The 19,107-nt window shown below is 39.1% G+C and overlaps 1 protein-coding gene across 1 annotated transcript in view; it reads right to left on the bottom strand.

Moving 5' to 3' along the window:
• Positions 1–3,125: 3,125 nt before the first annotated feature.
• The window catches only part of LOC104396980 (ras-related protein Rab-10-like), a 68,482-nt gene continuing 52,500 nt past the window's right edge, over positions 3,126–19,107 (bottom strand). Inside the window, exons 5-6 of the mRNA XM_010006892.1 lie at positions 15,962–16,063; positions 3,126–3,185 (exon numbers count right to left, since the gene is read on the bottom strand). Coding sequence (XP_010005194.1) covers positions 3,126–3,185; positions 15,962–16,063 — 162 coding nt within the window. The remainder of the gene's footprint in view (positions 3,186–15,961; positions 16,064–19,107) is intronic.

Below are 19,107 nucleotides of genomic sequence, written 5' to 3'. Positions count from 1 at the left end.
GGCAGCCTTTCCCAATGCTTGACAACCCTTTTGGTATAGAAACTTTTCCTAATATCCAATCTAAACCTCCCTTGGCACAACTTGAGACTGTTTCCTCTTGTTCTTATTGCTTGTTATAATGTTTAATGCATTTTTTATCTCCAGATTGCTCAACTGCAGAAAACTCTGGGAGTCTAAACCAGAAAAACTAACTCCTGGGTGTCTGCACTGGACTGTGCTTATGTTTATTCTCTTTACTTTTGTGTCAAAACTTATTTATTTCATTGCAGTAAACTTGGCTACATGTAAGGCTGTATATAAAAAAAAGAAATGCCTCTCAATCATTTCTACAACAACTGCAAACATCCACAGCTCACGTCTCTCTCCAGGCTCCATCTTCCACGGAACCTATCTTCGGGACTGCTGGGAGTGGCAGAGCCCTGGGAAGTGCTGCCGCAGACAGAAGAGCTTTCCTGCTGCTCTCCCTTCCTTCCCGGTGTGCCTGGCGAGGGGCAGCCACTGCTGCCTGCCTTCGTGACCGCCGGTGCCAGCAGCACCGCCAGCACCAGGAGGGCTGAGACAGACACGCTCTTGTTCTGCGCTGCTGCAGACAGAGACTGGGGCTTCATCCATGCTCTCCCAGATGAAAAACAAAGACCGTGGAAGCCGGTTGGCACAGAGGATTACAGAAAACCCAAGCTGTGTTGCTTGAAATGGAGCTGGGTTGGTTTCAACCTCCACCTGACGTGGATCTGTGCTTTAGCTACACAGTCTGGCACTGGGATTTCCCAGCATGATGGAAAAACCTTTGTTCTCTACACTGCAGTCATGTTGCTGTTAGATCCTACCTACCAGAATAATTAGCTCTGAACACATTACACTGGATTTTATTTTTTTCAAAGTAGATTCTCTTTCACAAAGTTCACCAAATGCTTTGAACAACTTAAGTGAACTAAGCTATTGAAGTGTAAAGTAATACAATAGCTAAGAGCATAATTTTTGACATAAGGAAAGCAAAAGCATGGTTTTAACTCATTCAGGTTTGATGAGATTACTGGGTGCAGTGTGTAAGGCAAAGCAGATCAGGTCAGACTGGGGTTCACCTGGACTTGAAGCACTAGTCTGTCAAGAATTGTTTTTAAGCACTATCTTAGGTAGCATTAATTCCAGGATAGATACTATCTCACAGCATATGTTTCTCTCAGACATCATGCACTTGTGCTGCCTGGGTAGACGTGCATCTTTGACATGTAAATAGTTACTGCTATTTTTTCTTTAAAGACATCTTCACTCTTCAGATTGTTTCAGATGTTCTACCGCTTTTAAGTCTGTCTTCATGCAACCTTGTTCGTGTTCTCTCTGAACAGCAGAAACCCAGCCTACTCTTACCTGTTTTATTGGAACAAGATGCATTTTTAAAATATGTAACTTTCAGATACTATCTAAATTTAATTCAGTTATTTCCAGGCAAAGAGACATCATAAAGCTTACTAGTATTTAAATGTCCCACTGGAGCATCCAGAGTGACTCTGTTATGTGTCCTAATTGTACTATAGCTCAGCTTCCTTGAAATACATTCTAATATTACATACCCAGTATTCAAATCACCACCAAGATGAATCTTGGACGATTTATTGTTTTAACTGCACCTTATGTATATTTAACACTTTAGAGATAATAATTTATCTGATGCCTAGCAATGTTTTAGTCCCACAGAGTAAGCTCTTACCATCGTCTCCCACTGGAGCAAAATGCTAATGAAGCCCTCAGACCCTGAGAGAAATCCAGGTGTTCAGATCCACCTCAGGGCCAGGGCCTCAGAGACACAACAGCTTGGGGTTTTTTGGGTATGTGCCTTTCTAGCAGTGTCCATGTATCAAGAGTAAATTGTCACCATAAAACCAGAAGAAGTAGTTGGGGGACTTGGAATGATGCCTGAAATTATTATTAAATACATTTGGAATTGACTGACTTTCATGTTGATTTCACAACACATTTATGCAGCAGGCTGTAAAACCTCTAGTATATATTTATTCTATTGCCAATAACATTACCTTTAAAGCATTCCAAATCATCATCAATTTATACCTATGCTAACGTTTTAAATGGAGCTGTTCAAAACCAAGTGATTTTACTGTGACTCTGGTCACATGCTTTATGCTGTAATATGCATACACCAAATACAAGTCTGAGCCCTTATACAGGAAGTTTCATGTTAAACCTTTGTAGTCAGTACTTCTTTAAAAACCCCCATGAATTTGCATTCCTTCTTCCTACATGTGATTTGCCTTTATATCAAAGCCCTTATTTTCATCATAAATATTTGTAAATCCAATGGGATTTACAACAGGGATGCAACAATCATTTCAAAATCATATCCGAAATACCGTTCTCTGAGGCAAGAGGGAAAGGGGAAAGAGAACAATGCATTTGAAATAACTGATGTCTGTGCATCTAATGTTTTGAAAGGGAATGCTATTCCTGTTTTCCTGGCAAAATTCCATGCAATCTGTGTTCATGCAAGGTATTCTAAAGAGAGTGGAGGGTCTGGGGTGAACATTCACCTTTTATCTTCTCTTTCACTGCAAGAGGTGTCCTCCTTTTTCCAGTCAAATCCCTTATTTAACCTTTCTTTACTCTAAAAATTCCATCTGTGAGAATTTGTGGGAAACTATCAACCAGCCAGCTTTGGAGTGAACAAAATTAAGATAATGCTCTCAACTTACATCTTATTTCTAGTTGGTAAAATGCCTCCCAACACGGAGTGTTCCAGTTTGGGCGGAAGTTTTTTGGTCCTTTCTAGTGAGACTGATGGTTTTTCCCCAGTGGCACACTGCTGTGCACGTAGTCCACAATGCAGATGCTTAGAAAAAGGCCATTGTTTTGCTCCAGGAGAGCAACAGATGTGAAGAGGAGAGCAATCATGCTACCTGGAGTCTCAGGTGAAGCCTGCTTAATGAGCTGACAGGGGTGAGGCATCCTGCAAGCACTGCATGGGATCTGAAATATTCAATTAGCTATACGGAGAAGAAATTAAATTTATTAATAAATCTGACCCTATTTTGTCTATTTTCATTGGTAGGGAGAAGAGGAAGAACTGAATGGAGACTTAAAATCAGAGAACTAGTAGCTAAATTTCTGTGAGTTCAGGACAGCCTAAGGTCCATTGGAAATCCACTGTTGAAGGCGAAACTGCAGAATTTCATCTACACAGAGGAAGGAGAGAAAGTGAAATAAAGACTAACTTCGCTGAATCGTAAGATCTTCAATGACCCAAAATAAAGTAGAAAGTAGGCCAAATTACTATATTATTAATAAATGTATAGATTATGCATGGACAAAAGCAGAAACATAAGGTCCTGAAATGTTAAGATAATTGGAATTTAAAGATAGCAAGGATGTTGGAAAGATGCATAGTGGGAAGACCAAGGAAAAACCTGATCTGTTATTCCATAGACAGGGAAAACTATTTAATCATCACCCATGTACTGGTGATACTGAGATGCCAGTACCCATAACACCCTTTTTGACCTCAGTCTTCAATTTAAAGTGGCAAATGTGATTTCACTACTGCTAGAACCACTGGCAGAGGTCTAAGAGTATAGGCTATAAAAAGGAACAAATAGACTGGAAAATACTTCCATAAGTTAAAGATTTTTTGATAGACTGGACCTGATGAAACACCCTTAGTGTTCAAGCAATATTACAGCTGCTACTCGTCATCTCCAGGAATCAACAGAAAGTGAGTGAGGTTCCAGGAAGCTCAAGAAGGATTGCATCTCTCTTAGAAGAAAGGGGGAGGAATTAGCTGAATTGCTACTCCAAAAAAGCCCTCAAACATTTCAACAGGTAATCTAACCATTTGTAAACATCTCAAAAGTAAAGATATGACAAGTAACAGTGTTGATGTGTCAGTAAGAAGATTACTTGTTACTGACTGACCAGTAAACAGGTCAATCTAGTCTACTTCTACCAGATGGTAACAGGCTTTGTGGGTGGGGTAGAAAAAGCAAGGATCACAGGGTTTCATAGAATGTTCTCTGCCCACCATAAAGATACGGTTTAGAAAAGAATATAAAATGAGTGCAAAATTAATTGAAAACAAGCTGAAAGGATAAACTGAATGGGATTTCACTGAGATCTGTCTTGGGTCCAGAACTATTCAGTACAGTCAGCGGCATCAGGCTATCTTGCCTTATGCTGATGCTGGAATGCATAAATAGGAGTATGATAAATAATGATAAAATCATTTTAATCTAATTATCTATTAATTAAACTGAAATAGTCTGCTTGGTTTTCAGGTCTACACTGCAAGATAGTTGAGAACCAACTTAAAAATACTGAAAGGAGAGAGACAAAAATGGCAAAGGATTCAGAAAACTCAAACTGCAAGGAAAGGTAGAAGGGATAGGAGTTATCTGGCCCAAAGCAATGAGAGAGGGCAGGCAGAAGCATTCACCTGCATCAAGAGGAAAGGAGAACCTGTTTTCCATGCATAGCACTTAGGTCAGGTATTGGGAAACTTCCTGCTTGCCAAACCAGTTAAGTAAGGTCTGTGCACATCACTGCAGATCTCTGAACATCTTCCTGCAGTACAGCAGGGACAGCTGATCTGAGGCTGAGATAGAGAGAGAGGCACAAGACAGCCTCTCAAATTCCCTTCCAGCACTATTTCTTCCTTTGCTATGCTTGTAACTAAGGCAGGGTTTATCCTTTGTTCCTTGTTCTCAGATTTTGCTCTAACTGCTAGCTTAAGTAACTTGCCATAATGAGTAGTCTAAGGAGCAGCTATAAATATGTAGCCCTTCCCATCCACACCTTTTCTGCCAGCAGACTCAATCACCCAGTGGCACAGTCACCTGTCAGCGTGCTCAGGCTTACTAGGTCCCACGCACTTCAGAAAGCATTTTCCAGTTGATCTCACTGCCTCAATAACGAATTTAATAATAATTTGATGCTATGACAGTCTGCAAACAGCCCTCAAAAAAGTAGCAGGCATATTTCAGGAGGGTAGTGACATCCCAGAACAATGAGACAATGGAGTTAGTTATTCTGGATGTGCTGGGACAGTTCAGAACACAACTTTGCACAGTAGTATTGTTCATTCACAAATGTGATGTGATAAAACAATTACATTTAATAATCAGAAAGAATGACATCTCCTAGGAAAAAAAAAAAAAAAAAAAGAAAGAAAGATAATCACAGCAATTCTTCAGACTTCCAAACTTGGGTTTGCTTTGTGCATGTCCTGCAGGTTTCATTTGTGTTCTCTTTGCTTTTAATTAAAGCAACAGAAACTGGCATTCTGATTTCTGCCCTCATTTAAATTTAAATAAAATCTGATATCCTCCACTGAAATTAAAGATATTACATTCCAGTATAAAACAGATCCAAATGAGCAGAATCAGATACCTAGTGCATTTGTACTTTAAGAAGATAACTCACAGTATCAAGCAAGTACTGCACACACTTTTACTACTGTGTTCATTTACAATAAAAGGAACACTTGAAAATGCAGGTATGCTGCTAATGCCTGTGTGAAGTATTTTATAGAATTATAGAAGTCTGTATTAGCAAGAGAATTATTACTGGATGCATTCCATTGTCCCATGTTTTCTGCCTTGTAAGGAAGGTTCAGCAACATACTGACAATGTATAGGGCTTATTCTATTCTCTCAGCCCTTACCTTTGCAGACTCCCTGTTCAAGGGTATTGAAATAACACCTATGTTGCTGAAAAAGAAGGAAGCCAAAAAATCCCAGAAAATAACCTTAGGGGACTGGAGTAAATATCAACTATTTAAGTGGTGTTATCTGGGGAACAGCATGAGTGATTTCATGTATCAGAAGGTTGCCCATGTGATTATGTCAATGTTCATTCCATTACAAATCCGTTATAAATAACACAGAAAAAAAAATCAAGGTAAATTTTTTTAATAGGAGAAAATTACTACACTTAGATTTCATTTCTGCAAACACTTATCTAAATGCAGTCCTCCTGAGATGCACCTAGTAACTCCAAAGCCAGATAATTGTTTTAACTTCACATTCAAAATATGAAAATATAATATAAACGTATAAAAACATTTGGCAACAAAGTTTGTGCAATATAAAGGATACTTAAATACTGTGTTTTGGTATCATAGGCTCACTTTTAACATTATTTTGCTCCTTTGCAATAGTTAATATTTTCTAGAGGAAAAAATGGAATAAGAAACAGTATTTCAAAATGCACAGCAGCTTCTCTTCTTATTTTCATTTAGAGCCACAACATCTAAGTCATATAATACACAGGATTTCTGTAAAACAAGCAAAAGCAAACAATTAAGATAACTAGAACATAACAGTTGAAAACATTTAAATTTTATAGATTTTAATATGTTACAGATTTGGTGAGGTCACTGAATATAATTTTTCTTTGAATATTTAATTAAAATATTGCAGTTTTCTAAAAAATTAGACAGACAATGATGCCCATGCAAGTCACAGCTTTGTATATTTACATTCTTCAACTGCCTCAGATATCTCTCATCACCCTGAAGGTGACAGATGACAGAAGCTGGAAGGCAGGGAAGCTGGAGGGGAAGGAACACAATCCAGAGGGACTTTGACAGGCTGGAGAGGTGGACCCATGCCAATCTCTTGAAGTTCAATATGGCCAAGTGCAAGGTCCTGCACCTGGGTTGTGCCAATCCCAAGCACAGTTACAGGCTGGGGGGAGAATGGATTTAGAACAGCCCTGAGGAGAATGACTTGGGGGTGCTGATTGATGAGAAGCTCATAATGTGCCAGCAATGTGTGCTTGCAGCCCAAAAAGCCAACTGTGTCCTGGGCTGCATCAGAAGAAGCGTGGCCAGCAGGTCAAGGGAGGTGATTCTCCCCCTCTACTCTGCTGTTGTGAGACTCCACCTGGAGTGCTGAGTCCAGCTCTGGAGTCCCCAACACAGGAAGGACATGGATGTGTTGGAGCAAGTCCAGAGAAGGGCCACGAGGATGATCAGAGGGCTGGAGCACCTCTCCTATGAGCACAGGCTGCAAGAGTTTGGGCTGTCCAGCCTGGAGAAGAGAAGGCTCTGGGGAGACCTTATAGCAGCCTTCCAGTACCTGAAGGGGATAAAGGAAAGCTGGGGAGGGACTTTTTACAAGGGCTTGTAGTGATAGGAAGAGGGGGAATGGCTTTAAACTGAAACAGAGGACATTTAGACTAGATATTAGGAAGAAATTGTTTAGTGTGAGGGTAGTGAGACACTGAACAGGTTGATCAGGGAAGCTGTGGATGCCCCTTCCCCAGAAGTGTCCAAGACGAGGCTGGATGGGACTCTGAGCAACATGTTTTAATGAGAGGTGTCCCTGCCCATGGCAGGAGGGTTGGAACTAGATGATCCTTAAGGTCCCTTCCAACCCAAACTATTATATGTTTCTATTAAAGTGTCTTTTGAGGAGACACTACAAACCATGTGAACTGATTCTGTAAATCTTTACTCACATTAATTTTTCTAGATGTGCAGATTCTTCTGTTGACTCCATAAGTTTTACTAATTTACAGTTAAGTACATTAATCTTCAAAGTATTCAGCATGGGGTGCAAAAATCCAATTGAAAAGCATAGGGAAATATAGAACATCAGTATTCATTAAAAAAAGGCACAGGCTATTAATTGTAAAGAACATCAACTTGTTTTGTAATATTCACTGAAATTCTTTATTTTCTCGCCTCTCTTGAATAACCAGGAATACCTCCAAATAGAAGCAACAAGTCTTCATCAAGGTAAACTATCAAAGTATAACTCTGCCCTTGTACAACATTTATGTACTGATTGCAAAAGCAAATTTAAAAAATAAAATCAAATCAGCAAACCCAGGACTCTTCCTTTCAGCAGTAAAGTCAGCTAGATAATTAGTGCTGACCAGAGAAACAATCAAACCCAGTTGTGCAATACAATACTGAGTAAATGATGCAATCTTGTACTCCAAAACTATGAACAGTGAACCTTGAACTCAGGCACAAAGATGTAGAGAATATTGTGACATGCCTAGGAAAAAAAAAATGTCCTAACTTCTCTACTTGCCATTGTCCTGCCTTCATTCTTGGCAGGTTTACCAAGTATGAAATGATTCGCAGAGGAGTAAGTGCAACCAATGGATTCACCACATTCCTCTCTCAACACAAACCCAGCAGCCATAAACAACCATTTCTGATAATAAAGAGAAGCCTCCAAAGAGGACAGCTGCCTAACCTGGAATTAATGGCATTCAAAGCACAAGGAAAAAAAAAAAAAGGGAGAGAGGACAAAAGGCATAATGTAGTATAATGCTGATCATGATTCAGAATCGAGAACTTACACATACATTGTGATAGGGTAGTTGAACACTGAGCACATGCGGAAAGAATTACTCAGCTGAATCAAAATGAGGGGAAAATAAAAGGTCCCCCCATGTGACAACAAGCCTTATGCATCTCTGTTTGAGAAAATTTAAGGCTACCTAAAATTCCGGAGTTGATGCATGAAATTTGTTTCCTTTTTCCTTCTGTAGCAACAGTTGCAGCTCTCCCAGGATACTAGCTGCCCTGTGCCAAGGCCATCCCTACAAAGAGAGTGGCTGAGCCCATTCCTCCCTGCGGCTGCAGGTCACAGAGAAGCCTCTAAGGTGCACACTGCTCAGGGAGAAGATGACATGTTTCGGAAGGGATCAGAAGTAATAGATAGAGGCAGGAGGTATCATAGTGTCTAAACCTCAGGATGGATGTCAAAGCTCTCATCAATAAATTTATTGGCAATTACTGTTCTGACTCTAGGGTACTAGAAGACTGTGACTTAACTAATTTAGGGGGAAAAAAGAAAAGCTTTGGAAGATAATTGTAAAATAAGAAATTTAAATTCAGTCTATTGAGACAAAATAAATAACACTGAGCATTGATTACTGTGAACATAAAGTAGGTTATGTTTCACTCTTTGCTTTTTCTTCAGAAGAAAAAATTCAGTTTAAGTAGTAAAGAGTTCTAGAAAAATCCCTGTTTGAACAACTTCAGAATTAAAGTGTTATTGGTTATATCTAATTTCAGTTAGAGAGGAGAAACTTGCATGTTCCTTAAACACTGAAGATGCTCATTTGCAATTACTTTAATACTTAATAGTACTCTTGGGTAGCAAGAAACCTGTTCATGTGTAAGTGCAGCAAGGCTCCTTAGTTCTGTAAGTGATGAAGAACGGTGAAGCCTATTTGACAATGAAATGGTTAACTGAATCTGTAAAATCATTATCTGATCATAGTTCATCAACAAATTAGCCAGGACACAAATATAAGAACCACTGCTCCACAAATAAAGACGAGGTAATAGCTGGTTTTAAAAGCCATTTAAAAGTTGTGGACTTTAAAGACTCACTTCAGTTTGATAAAACTAGTTCATACAGGATCTTCATCAAGCAAATAAGGGCCTGGGATTCATTTAGGCAAATGTGCTATACACACATTTAAAAAGTGCACATTCATAGCCTGAAGTACTGTGTAAAGTACTGAAGCAAGGATCAAGCAATGCCAGGTAGAGCTCAGCTTCAGCAGAGCCCTGGAAGAGGAGGCACACTCCTCTCCCCACATCCCAGCAGGGAGGTATGCAAATCTCTCCCACCTGCGGAGAACAAGGCGAGCAGCATTCCTTCTGCAGGGCTCCCTGAACACTTAACACTTCCAGCTCACATTTCAGCTCAGCCTGTTGGAACTCACCCCTCGACAAACCAGCCAATAAACAGCAGAAAACTGTGGAAAGGTAAGAAGAGTCAAAATGGAACCGAGAAGCTCGAGTTTCCACTTCAGCATCTTGGGCAAAGCAGGGTTTTGAAAATACTGCCACAGACACAGATGCTGCTTAACCATGCAATGATTTCAGTATGATGTTGAAACTTCCTGCTATCCAATACTGGTTTTTCCTGTTAACTAGCACAGCAGACACATCTCACCTAACAGGCAAGTATCTGTTTAAGCTGGTTTATAGGCCGGCTGTCTTTCCTTTCCAGCTCCAAGCAGTTTGTAACACTGGCGTGCAATAGATAGCTAACTTGTAGACATAGGAATTGTGAGGAGATGGCTGAGATCCCAATGGTTGTTTGCTTTTTTTCTTTTTAAACCAGGGAAAGAAAACTAAGCTGGTACACAAGGGGAAATACAATTAAAAAATACAATAAGCTCTTTGAATGGCTTCTAATGGGGTACAGTTACAAAACTGAGTTAAGAACAGTTGCCCTTTCCTTGCTTGAAAACTGCTCAGATTAGCAGTGCCATACCAAGTTGGATTAATCTACTCTGGCACAATTTCTTGGTATTTTGATATTGTTTTAGATACTTTGGAGGTGGGGTTCATTATGGATTTGGAAGAATTTTACTCTACATGTATCTCAATAGCCCCATCAAAGGCAGACCTGGAGTGCCTGTAGGAAAGCTATGGACTTTAGAGAAACTAGCAAAAGAGACTGTAGCTGAAGCTCCTATTATTTATAGCTTCTTGAAATCCCAGTGATTTTTATTTTCTCTAATGACAAAATGATCATAGTTAATGAACACAATAATTTTGTTTATATTTAACAAAGATTGGCTAAGCATGGCAGAGAATCTTTTGCAACCAAATTCATGTGACTTCCAAACCTTGAACTACCAGTAGAGAGAGCTCTGTTACTAAGATCAGTTCTGCCACATTCTTGACCTGTGTTTTCCCTGTATTCTGTAATTCTAGGGTTGAAATTACTTGTTCAAAACGCAAGACAGTCCTCTTGAAATAGAAGAGGCAGGACAGGGCCCAAGCAGCATCAAGCAAGAGCTACAGATAGATTAGCATGGAAAGTGATCATTGGGAGGGCAGGGAGAGAAGCAGAAGAGCAGCAATTGGTACAAGGTCAGGCACAGCAGGACCTAGATGCTGTAGAATGCCTGCCTCAAGAACTTGGGATGAAGTCCTTGCTCCCAAATCCTGCTATACCACAATGTCTAAAACACATCTAGCCCAAGGACAAAGTATGGGTCTCTACCTCCCTCTTCTGTTAATACCATGGAGACTGTAACAATGTTGTTCTGCTATTAATTATTTCACAAACTTTAGGAGACAGCTGTGCTGTTACTCTAAGGTTCTTCAACCCTACAGATCATCTATGTAAGGTTTAATATAGCTCCACCTCAAAAACCCAATTTCAGAGAGCAATCAGGCTTCAAAGTCAAGATCTTGCAGAAGCAGCAAATGCCAGGAGTGTGTAACATTCCTTTGGCCTCCTGAAGAAGTTTAATGTATTAAGCTTTATCATATGAAACCATATAGGCTGATATATGGAGTCCTCTATAATCAGTGGAGAGAGAAAGGCATCTCCAAAACAGTTTTATCCTAAAGATTTATCTCTTTCTACTGAAGACTCCAGATAAACACACCGGAGCAGTCATGGAAATTTTAGCTGGCTGACGTTGCACACTAAGATGAATCTCATCCCCTATAACCAAACTTTATAATTAAGTTTTGATTTTTGCAACCTAATTATATGCTACTGTTCCCAGAAGAATATCTGGTTCATTCCATGTCCAGAACAGACCTTTATTTATTTTTCTTGGTTTGTTGTTTTTTGTTTTGGTTTGGTTTTCCTGCCAGTTAAACAAGATTGTGTAGCAAAATTATACCCCACATTGCACCAACACAGAGTTGGTGTCATCATTTATCCTCTTTGCTTTAATCTCTGTACCTTGGTTCTCATGTGTGCAATGCTGAGTACACTACCTAATGTTACTAAGATAGGTTATGAAGATAAAAATATAAAATAGATCTATACCACAGCATCATAAACATGATGAAAAACCTCAAGAAGAAATTAATATTCTGTGGTCAGTACAAGATAAATAAAGGACAAATAAAGCCTGGGGCTCCATTCATGTCTGTGAATAATAAAGAAACACTGAATGTGCACTGCTGGAGACACAGGTATCTTTTGGACAAACAAAATTCCATGAACCCTGGCAATAATTAAATCTGTTTTCCTATGGATTTCAGTCTTGCAGTGAATTAAACTTGATACCCATGATGCAAGATCCAGCTGGAGTGGCTGGTTGAAGCATATTTCAGTCTCTGTGTAGTCATTTCTGTCTAATATTGTATGAACTAATGCTGGAGGCTTCCTTTCTGCAAAAGACTCCGCTTCTCTTCCACTCATCACCTTATTTTCAAGGAACTCCTTGGGATCTTAATTATCTTTTAGTTTGACCTGTCAAATTTGTTTAAAATCAGCAAGCAAGTTCCAAAGGTACTTCAGGACCAAAGGAATGGCACACACAATATAATCTCAAAAATCTTGCTGCCACAGAAGAGGAAAGCAAAGAGATGAAGGAAGGACAAAATTGGGGCCTGCTACTTCTGAATGTTAATCTCAAATGACATCCAGCTGCTAAACATTAAACGTTACTCTCAACAACACAGGGAAAGTTCTTAAATGGAATTTTACTTTCTGCGCTCAGCAGACACATGTTTATTTAATATTATATTAAAACAATCTTAGTAGTCAAATGCTCTTTGGAGGCAGGTAGAACATAAATCTTGGTTAGTTTTATAGCAGTCTTCGGAAAAGGCAAAAACGTCTTTTCTTCTTCATTTTGTTCAATACATATTTTCCTCCTTCTGCTCCTAGTTTAGGAAAATGCCAGCCACCACACCCACAAAGAGAGAAATACAAAGGCTTGTAGTATTTTTTTAAAAAGCTGGTCAGGAAGAGTTCTGCTTTTGAGCCATGAAAGCAAACATCACCAAATTGCTAATACTAACTGCTTTGTGGGTGGTATTTTTTTGGTTTTGATTGTTTTTTGAGGACTGAATCACAAGCACAAGGAGTTGACTGGCAACCAGAAGCATTTTTATGCAACAGCTGCCATCTATTAATGAACACGTTTAGGCATATCTGAGACCTGTAAGAATTGTGAACAAATAAAACACTGTTGATATTTGTCAATGTGTCTAAGCAAACCTCTGGAATAAGCTCTGTCATTAACATTCATTTCCACTATGGCCTTTTGAATACAATCTAATCAGTTAATATTAACTGATTGGTTTGAAAATCTGAGTTCTCAAAAATATGGCATGGCTCCTTAGCTGTTACCAATGTAAGCTGTCAAAAAAGATCTGATTGTTTTAATGAGACTAACCATGTAAAGTAGAGCTGTAGAATTAAGAACCAGCATAGAATGGCAGAGACGACGAATAAGTGAGAGGTTAAGCAGCGCTTTAGTTATCTGAATCACTGGGATACAGAATTCTTCACCCTCCCTTAAGACCACTGCAAGTAAAACCACAGAAGAATCACATAATGGATTGGAAGGGACCTTAAAGATCATCTAGTTCCAACCCCCTTGCCATGGGCAAAGACACCAGAAGAGATAGAAAAATGCAGTACAAAAGAATGACAACCCAAGCTCGCTTTGTGTGTGCGCGTCTGACACATTTTAATGTGTTTTTTTTTCCCCAATCCTCCACTGAACCACAACACATTCTAAATGTCAAAAGCAACAAGAACCTCATTAGTTCTTTATAAGTTCTGTAACTCTGGACATTGATCTTCCCTATCTACAGGAGTGTTTTCTGTAGATTTAGTTAATAAAGAAAGCAGATGGTAAACAAGAGTGTATATAAAAAATCCTAGATTTCAACAGATAAATACAGCCTACTGCAATGTATCTGTAAATGGTCTGCTGCCTGCCAGCCTGTCTTGCCTATCTATCTATCTGTCTGTCTGTCTATCTATCTATCCATCTATCTATGTATCATCTATCCACCTACCCATCTATTCACTCATCTATCCACCTATCCACCTCCCTATCCATCTACTGAATGACTTCCACATACTTCCCAAAAGCATGGCCATAATAGATTTTTTCGGGAATTCTTCAAAACCAGTTTCCTCTGTAGGACTGGTAAAGCAATGTTGTGCTTCTGCTGAAGCATCTCATCAGTCTGGGACAGGTGTTCCTACTGCAGCTGTAAGCAAGGCCTGATATTCGGCTACCTCCGACATGGGTGTCTTGGGCCAAAACACCATGCAAAGCTGTATCTCCTTTTTACAATCAGCAAGTACATATTTTACCACTACAGAATGAATCTATGACTGAAGTGATCTCAGACTAGCATCTCTCATGTAATTTTTCATGGCTAGTAGTCACACTTCCTACTGCATTTTCCCTTCTTCCAAATTTCATCAGTTACTGGAAGTTAAAATTCAATTCAGGTTTCACAGTTTTGTGAGCAAGCAAATTATTTTGTCGAACCTGAAAATGTTGAACTGATCAAATTGTATGCTGGATTTATTTTTTTTAATGAGAACTCTCCCATCAGGCCATAGATAAAACCCATTGGGCTAAAGGAGAACTTGTTTAAATCAACAAATATTTAAATTGTTCAAATCAACAGCAAATTATACACCAAAGTAATGGTACCTAATGCCCCATCAGGGATTGCAAATGTTTCTAAATAAGGTGAAATATTAGTACAGATGAACTTAACAAATTCTTATGGACATGATTTCCAAACACATGTACACACACACAGCATGTACAACTGTATTCTCAAGCAGCTCTAATTAAAGTATAACATTTTTAACAAGGTTTGAATTAGTCTGCAAGTCCACACTACAAAACCTACTAATTTTCATGACGATGAGTAGCAATACTAAAGTAAAACAAGTGCAGGCAATCTTAAAGAGAGAAAGACTCAAACATAATCCCTGCACGCTGCAGAGAATTCTCTCAGACCTGACCCAAACGCACTGTGCATAAATGGTCCCTTTGTGTGTATTTGTCTTTGCAACAGTTATGATCATAGCTATTGTTTTTGTATTTGACATGCTTCATACTAAAAAATACAATCTCTATTTACAGTAGGCAATGTCTTCATTTACAAGAAAATCAGAATTATTTTACTTGAGAGTTTTTGCCAACTGATGAAGGACCTGCCATTATCCTGTTCTAAATTACACGTGATTGTTGAGTTGCTGAGCTTCATTTTCATGCTTGTTTTTTTCTCCCCAAAAATAACCAGCTACAGCTTATGTTATTGTAAAATGTGACAGGACCTTGATTTAGAAGCAGTCCAACCCTGAGCTATTATTCTGACCATCGCCTATGGCTACTTAATCAAAACACTGCAACTTGTGACTTTGTCAGTAATTTTGCTCATTTATCTTTATTATGACTTCAAGAGTATTCGGAATGGAAGGTTAGTTTTGTATAACTAATATTGGTGATGAATGGCAATGATAATTCATTGCATGGAGAACATCCATTACTGTCTAAAATAATACTCTACTGCCTATAAATAAATTGCAACGCAAAACATTTTCAGAGCTAATTAACAATAATTCAGTCCTACAAAAATACTGCAACTCTGAGGAGTAAGGATGTTTAAGCCAAAACAGTCAAGGTAGTTAAGAGATGCTGCCTCTGACAGGTACAATATTGATTCTACCACTAATTAACTCAAATCTTCAGGTCCTAATAACTTCAAAAGCACAAAATCATCCAAATAAGTAGCTATGAACTTTGGATAAAACACTTGATTGTTGAACATAAAAGGTCTGCTCATTCCACCAGCATGCAGCATCTTCACAGTGTGCATTTTCTGTAGAAACCTAGAGGGAAAAGGAATCTTCCTGGCACGAAACTACTATAGCTGTTAAACTCTCCTTTGAAGAAGAGTGTGGGAAGGAAAGCCTCAAATGTTTTCTGAAATTTTCACCTTCTCTCTGAACTGTATTTTACCCGCTCCCCTCTTGCGTTGTTCTCTTCTCCCACAGTTATTCTCCCCCATATTCCTCCTCTGTATGTCTACAGCTACAGGATTCCCCCCCAAAATACTAACCCCATAATCCAGAAACAGTACTGGCTGTGCTTTGCTTAATCTCTTCACATTTACAAGCTTGTTTACCCAATCTGTCAAGAAAAAAATCCCATTTTCTTTCTGTTCAGAGAAGGAGCCTACCTTTTCCAGTATTTCCTTAGTCAAGACTGAGAATGCATTTTCAATGTTCACATTATCTTTAGCACTGGTTTCAAAAAAGGGTATTCCATGTTCCCAAGCAAGCTGAAAAACAAATGCAGGCAATGGGATGAACAGTTCTCAGGAAAAAAAACACTTCCTAGTTCTAATAGCAAGAGACATGGAGGTGTTCTGACAGCTTCTACCATGCTACATAAACACTGATTAAGTAAACGTCAGCTCGCTGATGTACTCTGTATCATCCTCAATTTATAAATTTCAGGTAATTCTTAAACATTCTTCTTAAGTTTTTGCATTTTCAAAACAGCTTTTTTAACCTCTCACTACTTGTAAATAAGAAGAATAAACTCTAGCGGTTCTGTTTTCAATGTTCTGATTTATATGGAAAATGAACTGTCTCCTAAGCAATTATTTAGAGAGAAACTAATGGACTGCCTGCAGAAAAGTACAGATAAAATTGTGAAAAAACTGCTGAGAAAAAGGCATGACTAAATATAAAAAAGAGATGCTCCTTTTTACCAGAGAGAGGCACAGAGGTAACAGGCAAGCAAAGAACAGCTAATGTATGTGAAAACATATTATGATAATAGAAGAAGAGAGAAAATACTTAGAAGAAAAGGGCAGCATAGACTTCACATTGGTTAATTTTATTTAATTCACTCATATTCCCTAATCTCTAGTGCACTTCCCTTATAGACAGTTTAGGGATATGTTACATTTTTGCTTTCCAAGAGAGGGGATCAAGGTAGCAACAGTATCTGTCAGATGAACATAGTGGGAGAGCCTATTTACTCCCTTTGCAATGGATCCCTCTCAGTATACATCTTGAGAAAAGAAATCCAGGAAAAGAAAATACCTTACTCTTTATAAGGTATAGAAAATCCAGTAATTATTGACCACTTAATGATTTATTTGGAAGGCTCCCTATTGGGATAAAAAGTATAATGTCAATGGTTATGTTTGCTTTCAATGACCTCTAAAAGTAACAAATCAGTGCCTTACAAAAATTCCATAATCAGGTTTGAAGGTACAAGAATTGGGCATAAAGTTTTAGTCAAAATATAGTAAAGACTATATTAAAAGTAGGAAAAAGGAAAGCAAAATGTTTATTTTTCCAAAATGCTGTAAAAAATGTAATTTTGAAAATAAAGATGAGATCTGGACTGTTTCTTAAGGGATTCTTCATAAGGGATTCTAAAACTCCAGCGTCTACTATGAACTGGTTTTGGTACTTCAGCAACTTGTTACAGAAAGTTAAAATCATTTTACTACTGGCAAATGTTAGTGCAAAACAACGATGCTTAAAGTTTCGTAAAGAAAAATAAAGGCAATAAAGAAACACTGGGCTAATAAAGTGGAGAAGACTGGTTCACTGCTTATAAAGTGCACAGAACCTGCCATTAAATATTCCTTTTTCTTTCCTGTGTCAGATTCTGAGATGCAACCTATACACAAACTCAGATGAACACAAACCATTGTAATAATGGAAACACAGAAACAATTTGGAAAGGTAACCCCATTTGAAATGGGACTACTGCCCCATATGTGACTAGCTATAGCTTTGCCTGCCTGAGCCTAGAAATACACCAGTGAAGCAGATTAACTCACTTTTCTGGGACCCTCTTCCATGGCTACATTACCCTTCAGGTGCAACTAGTTCTCCTTGTCTCCATCCTGAACCTCACAAACCAAGGCTTCTGTCTTTCCTCCACCTACACTTCAATTGCTGTAGACCAGTATCTACTCCTCAGCGTCCCCTTTACACAGCTCTCTCAGTTCTCCTCATGGATTACTGGTACTAGACCCCAATGATCTTTGTAGCTGGACCCTCTCCAGTTTATCCATAACCTTCTTGAAATGGGGAAGGCAAAGCTGAACATAATACTCCTGGGTGGTCTTGCCACCACTAAGTAGGCAGGATAATAATCTCTTGTCGCCGTTTGACTCTGGTCTGACAACAATGCTCTCGATCCCCTCCCACCCAGGTAGGGAACGAGAGAGAGAAAAAGAGAGAGACTTGGCTGGACTGAAAACTAAACTACACAGCTTTAATTAAAACATATAAGAAATATAAGTATTGGTAATGGTATATAAGAAAATATATACCATTATATACAGATATGTTCAGGTATGGACAAAAGCCTCTCGCCTCTCCCTACCCCCAGCAACTCCCACAGCACTCTCCTGACATTAAGACAGTCCCAAGGAATCCCAGAGCTGCTTCTGGAGAAGAGCAGAGAGTTATGGGGGTCAGGAGAGCTCGAGCCTAAGGGTCGACGGTGATGGATGAACAGAGTCCTCCACGGACACCGGCCATGGACGGAAGAGAAGGGGAGAAGAAGAAGGAAGGAAGTTGTCTTCTGTCATTTCTGACCTTCCTCTGAGCTTACGTAGATATATGGAATGGAATATCTCTGGCCAATTTTGCTGTCTGTCTAACTCAGCCTCCTACGGGGGGGTCACAGATCTCCCCATAGTGTCTGAGCCGGCAGAGTGCAGGTGCGGCCTTGAAGCCTCAGTAGTTAGAAAAACATTCCAGTGTCTTATCAGCCTAGCAGAACACACTGTTGCTAGTTAAAATAAAGCTTACTGAAGGAAAAAAAAAAAACAGCAAAAAGAAAATTGGCTTCATCCTGGCTCAAAGCAGGACATCTCTTCAGATCTACCATGCATTATCCTTTTGATGTAGCCCAGCATGCCTTCAAGCAATGAAAGAACACCGCTGACTTGCATTCAAGCTGGTGTTCACTGTAACCCACCAGTCCTTTGCAGTAGAGCTATGACTCATGCCTGGGATTCTTCCATCCCAGGTGTAAATCTTAGCACTTCTTACTGAATTTTGTGATGCTTCTGTTGGCCCAATTATCACATTTATTAAGGTCCCACAGAATTGGTGTTTATCTATTTGGTATGCCAGTTACATCCCTTAACCTCATGCTACAAGCAAATCTCCAGTGATCATCAGCCAGAACACTGATGAAGATGTTCAACAACATGAGTCCCACTACACACCCCTGATGCACTCTGCTCATTACTAGCTGCCAACCAGACACACAATCTTTGGTTGCTACCCTGTACCTCTCATAGTCCAGCCATGTTCCAGTCCACCTAATGCTCTGCTTGCCCAG

Source organism: Chaetura pelagica, unplaced genomic scaffold (assembly GCF_000747805.2).
Source record: "Chaetura pelagica isolate M959 unplaced genomic scaffold, ChaPel_1.0 scaffold109, whole genome shotgun sequence".
Taxonomy (NCBI): domain Eukaryota; kingdom Metazoa; phylum Chordata; class Aves; order Apodiformes; family Apodidae; genus Chaetura; species Chaetura pelagica.
Note: the sequence above shows the minus strand (reverse complement) of the source record. Positions and strands in the feature narration are given on the sequence as shown.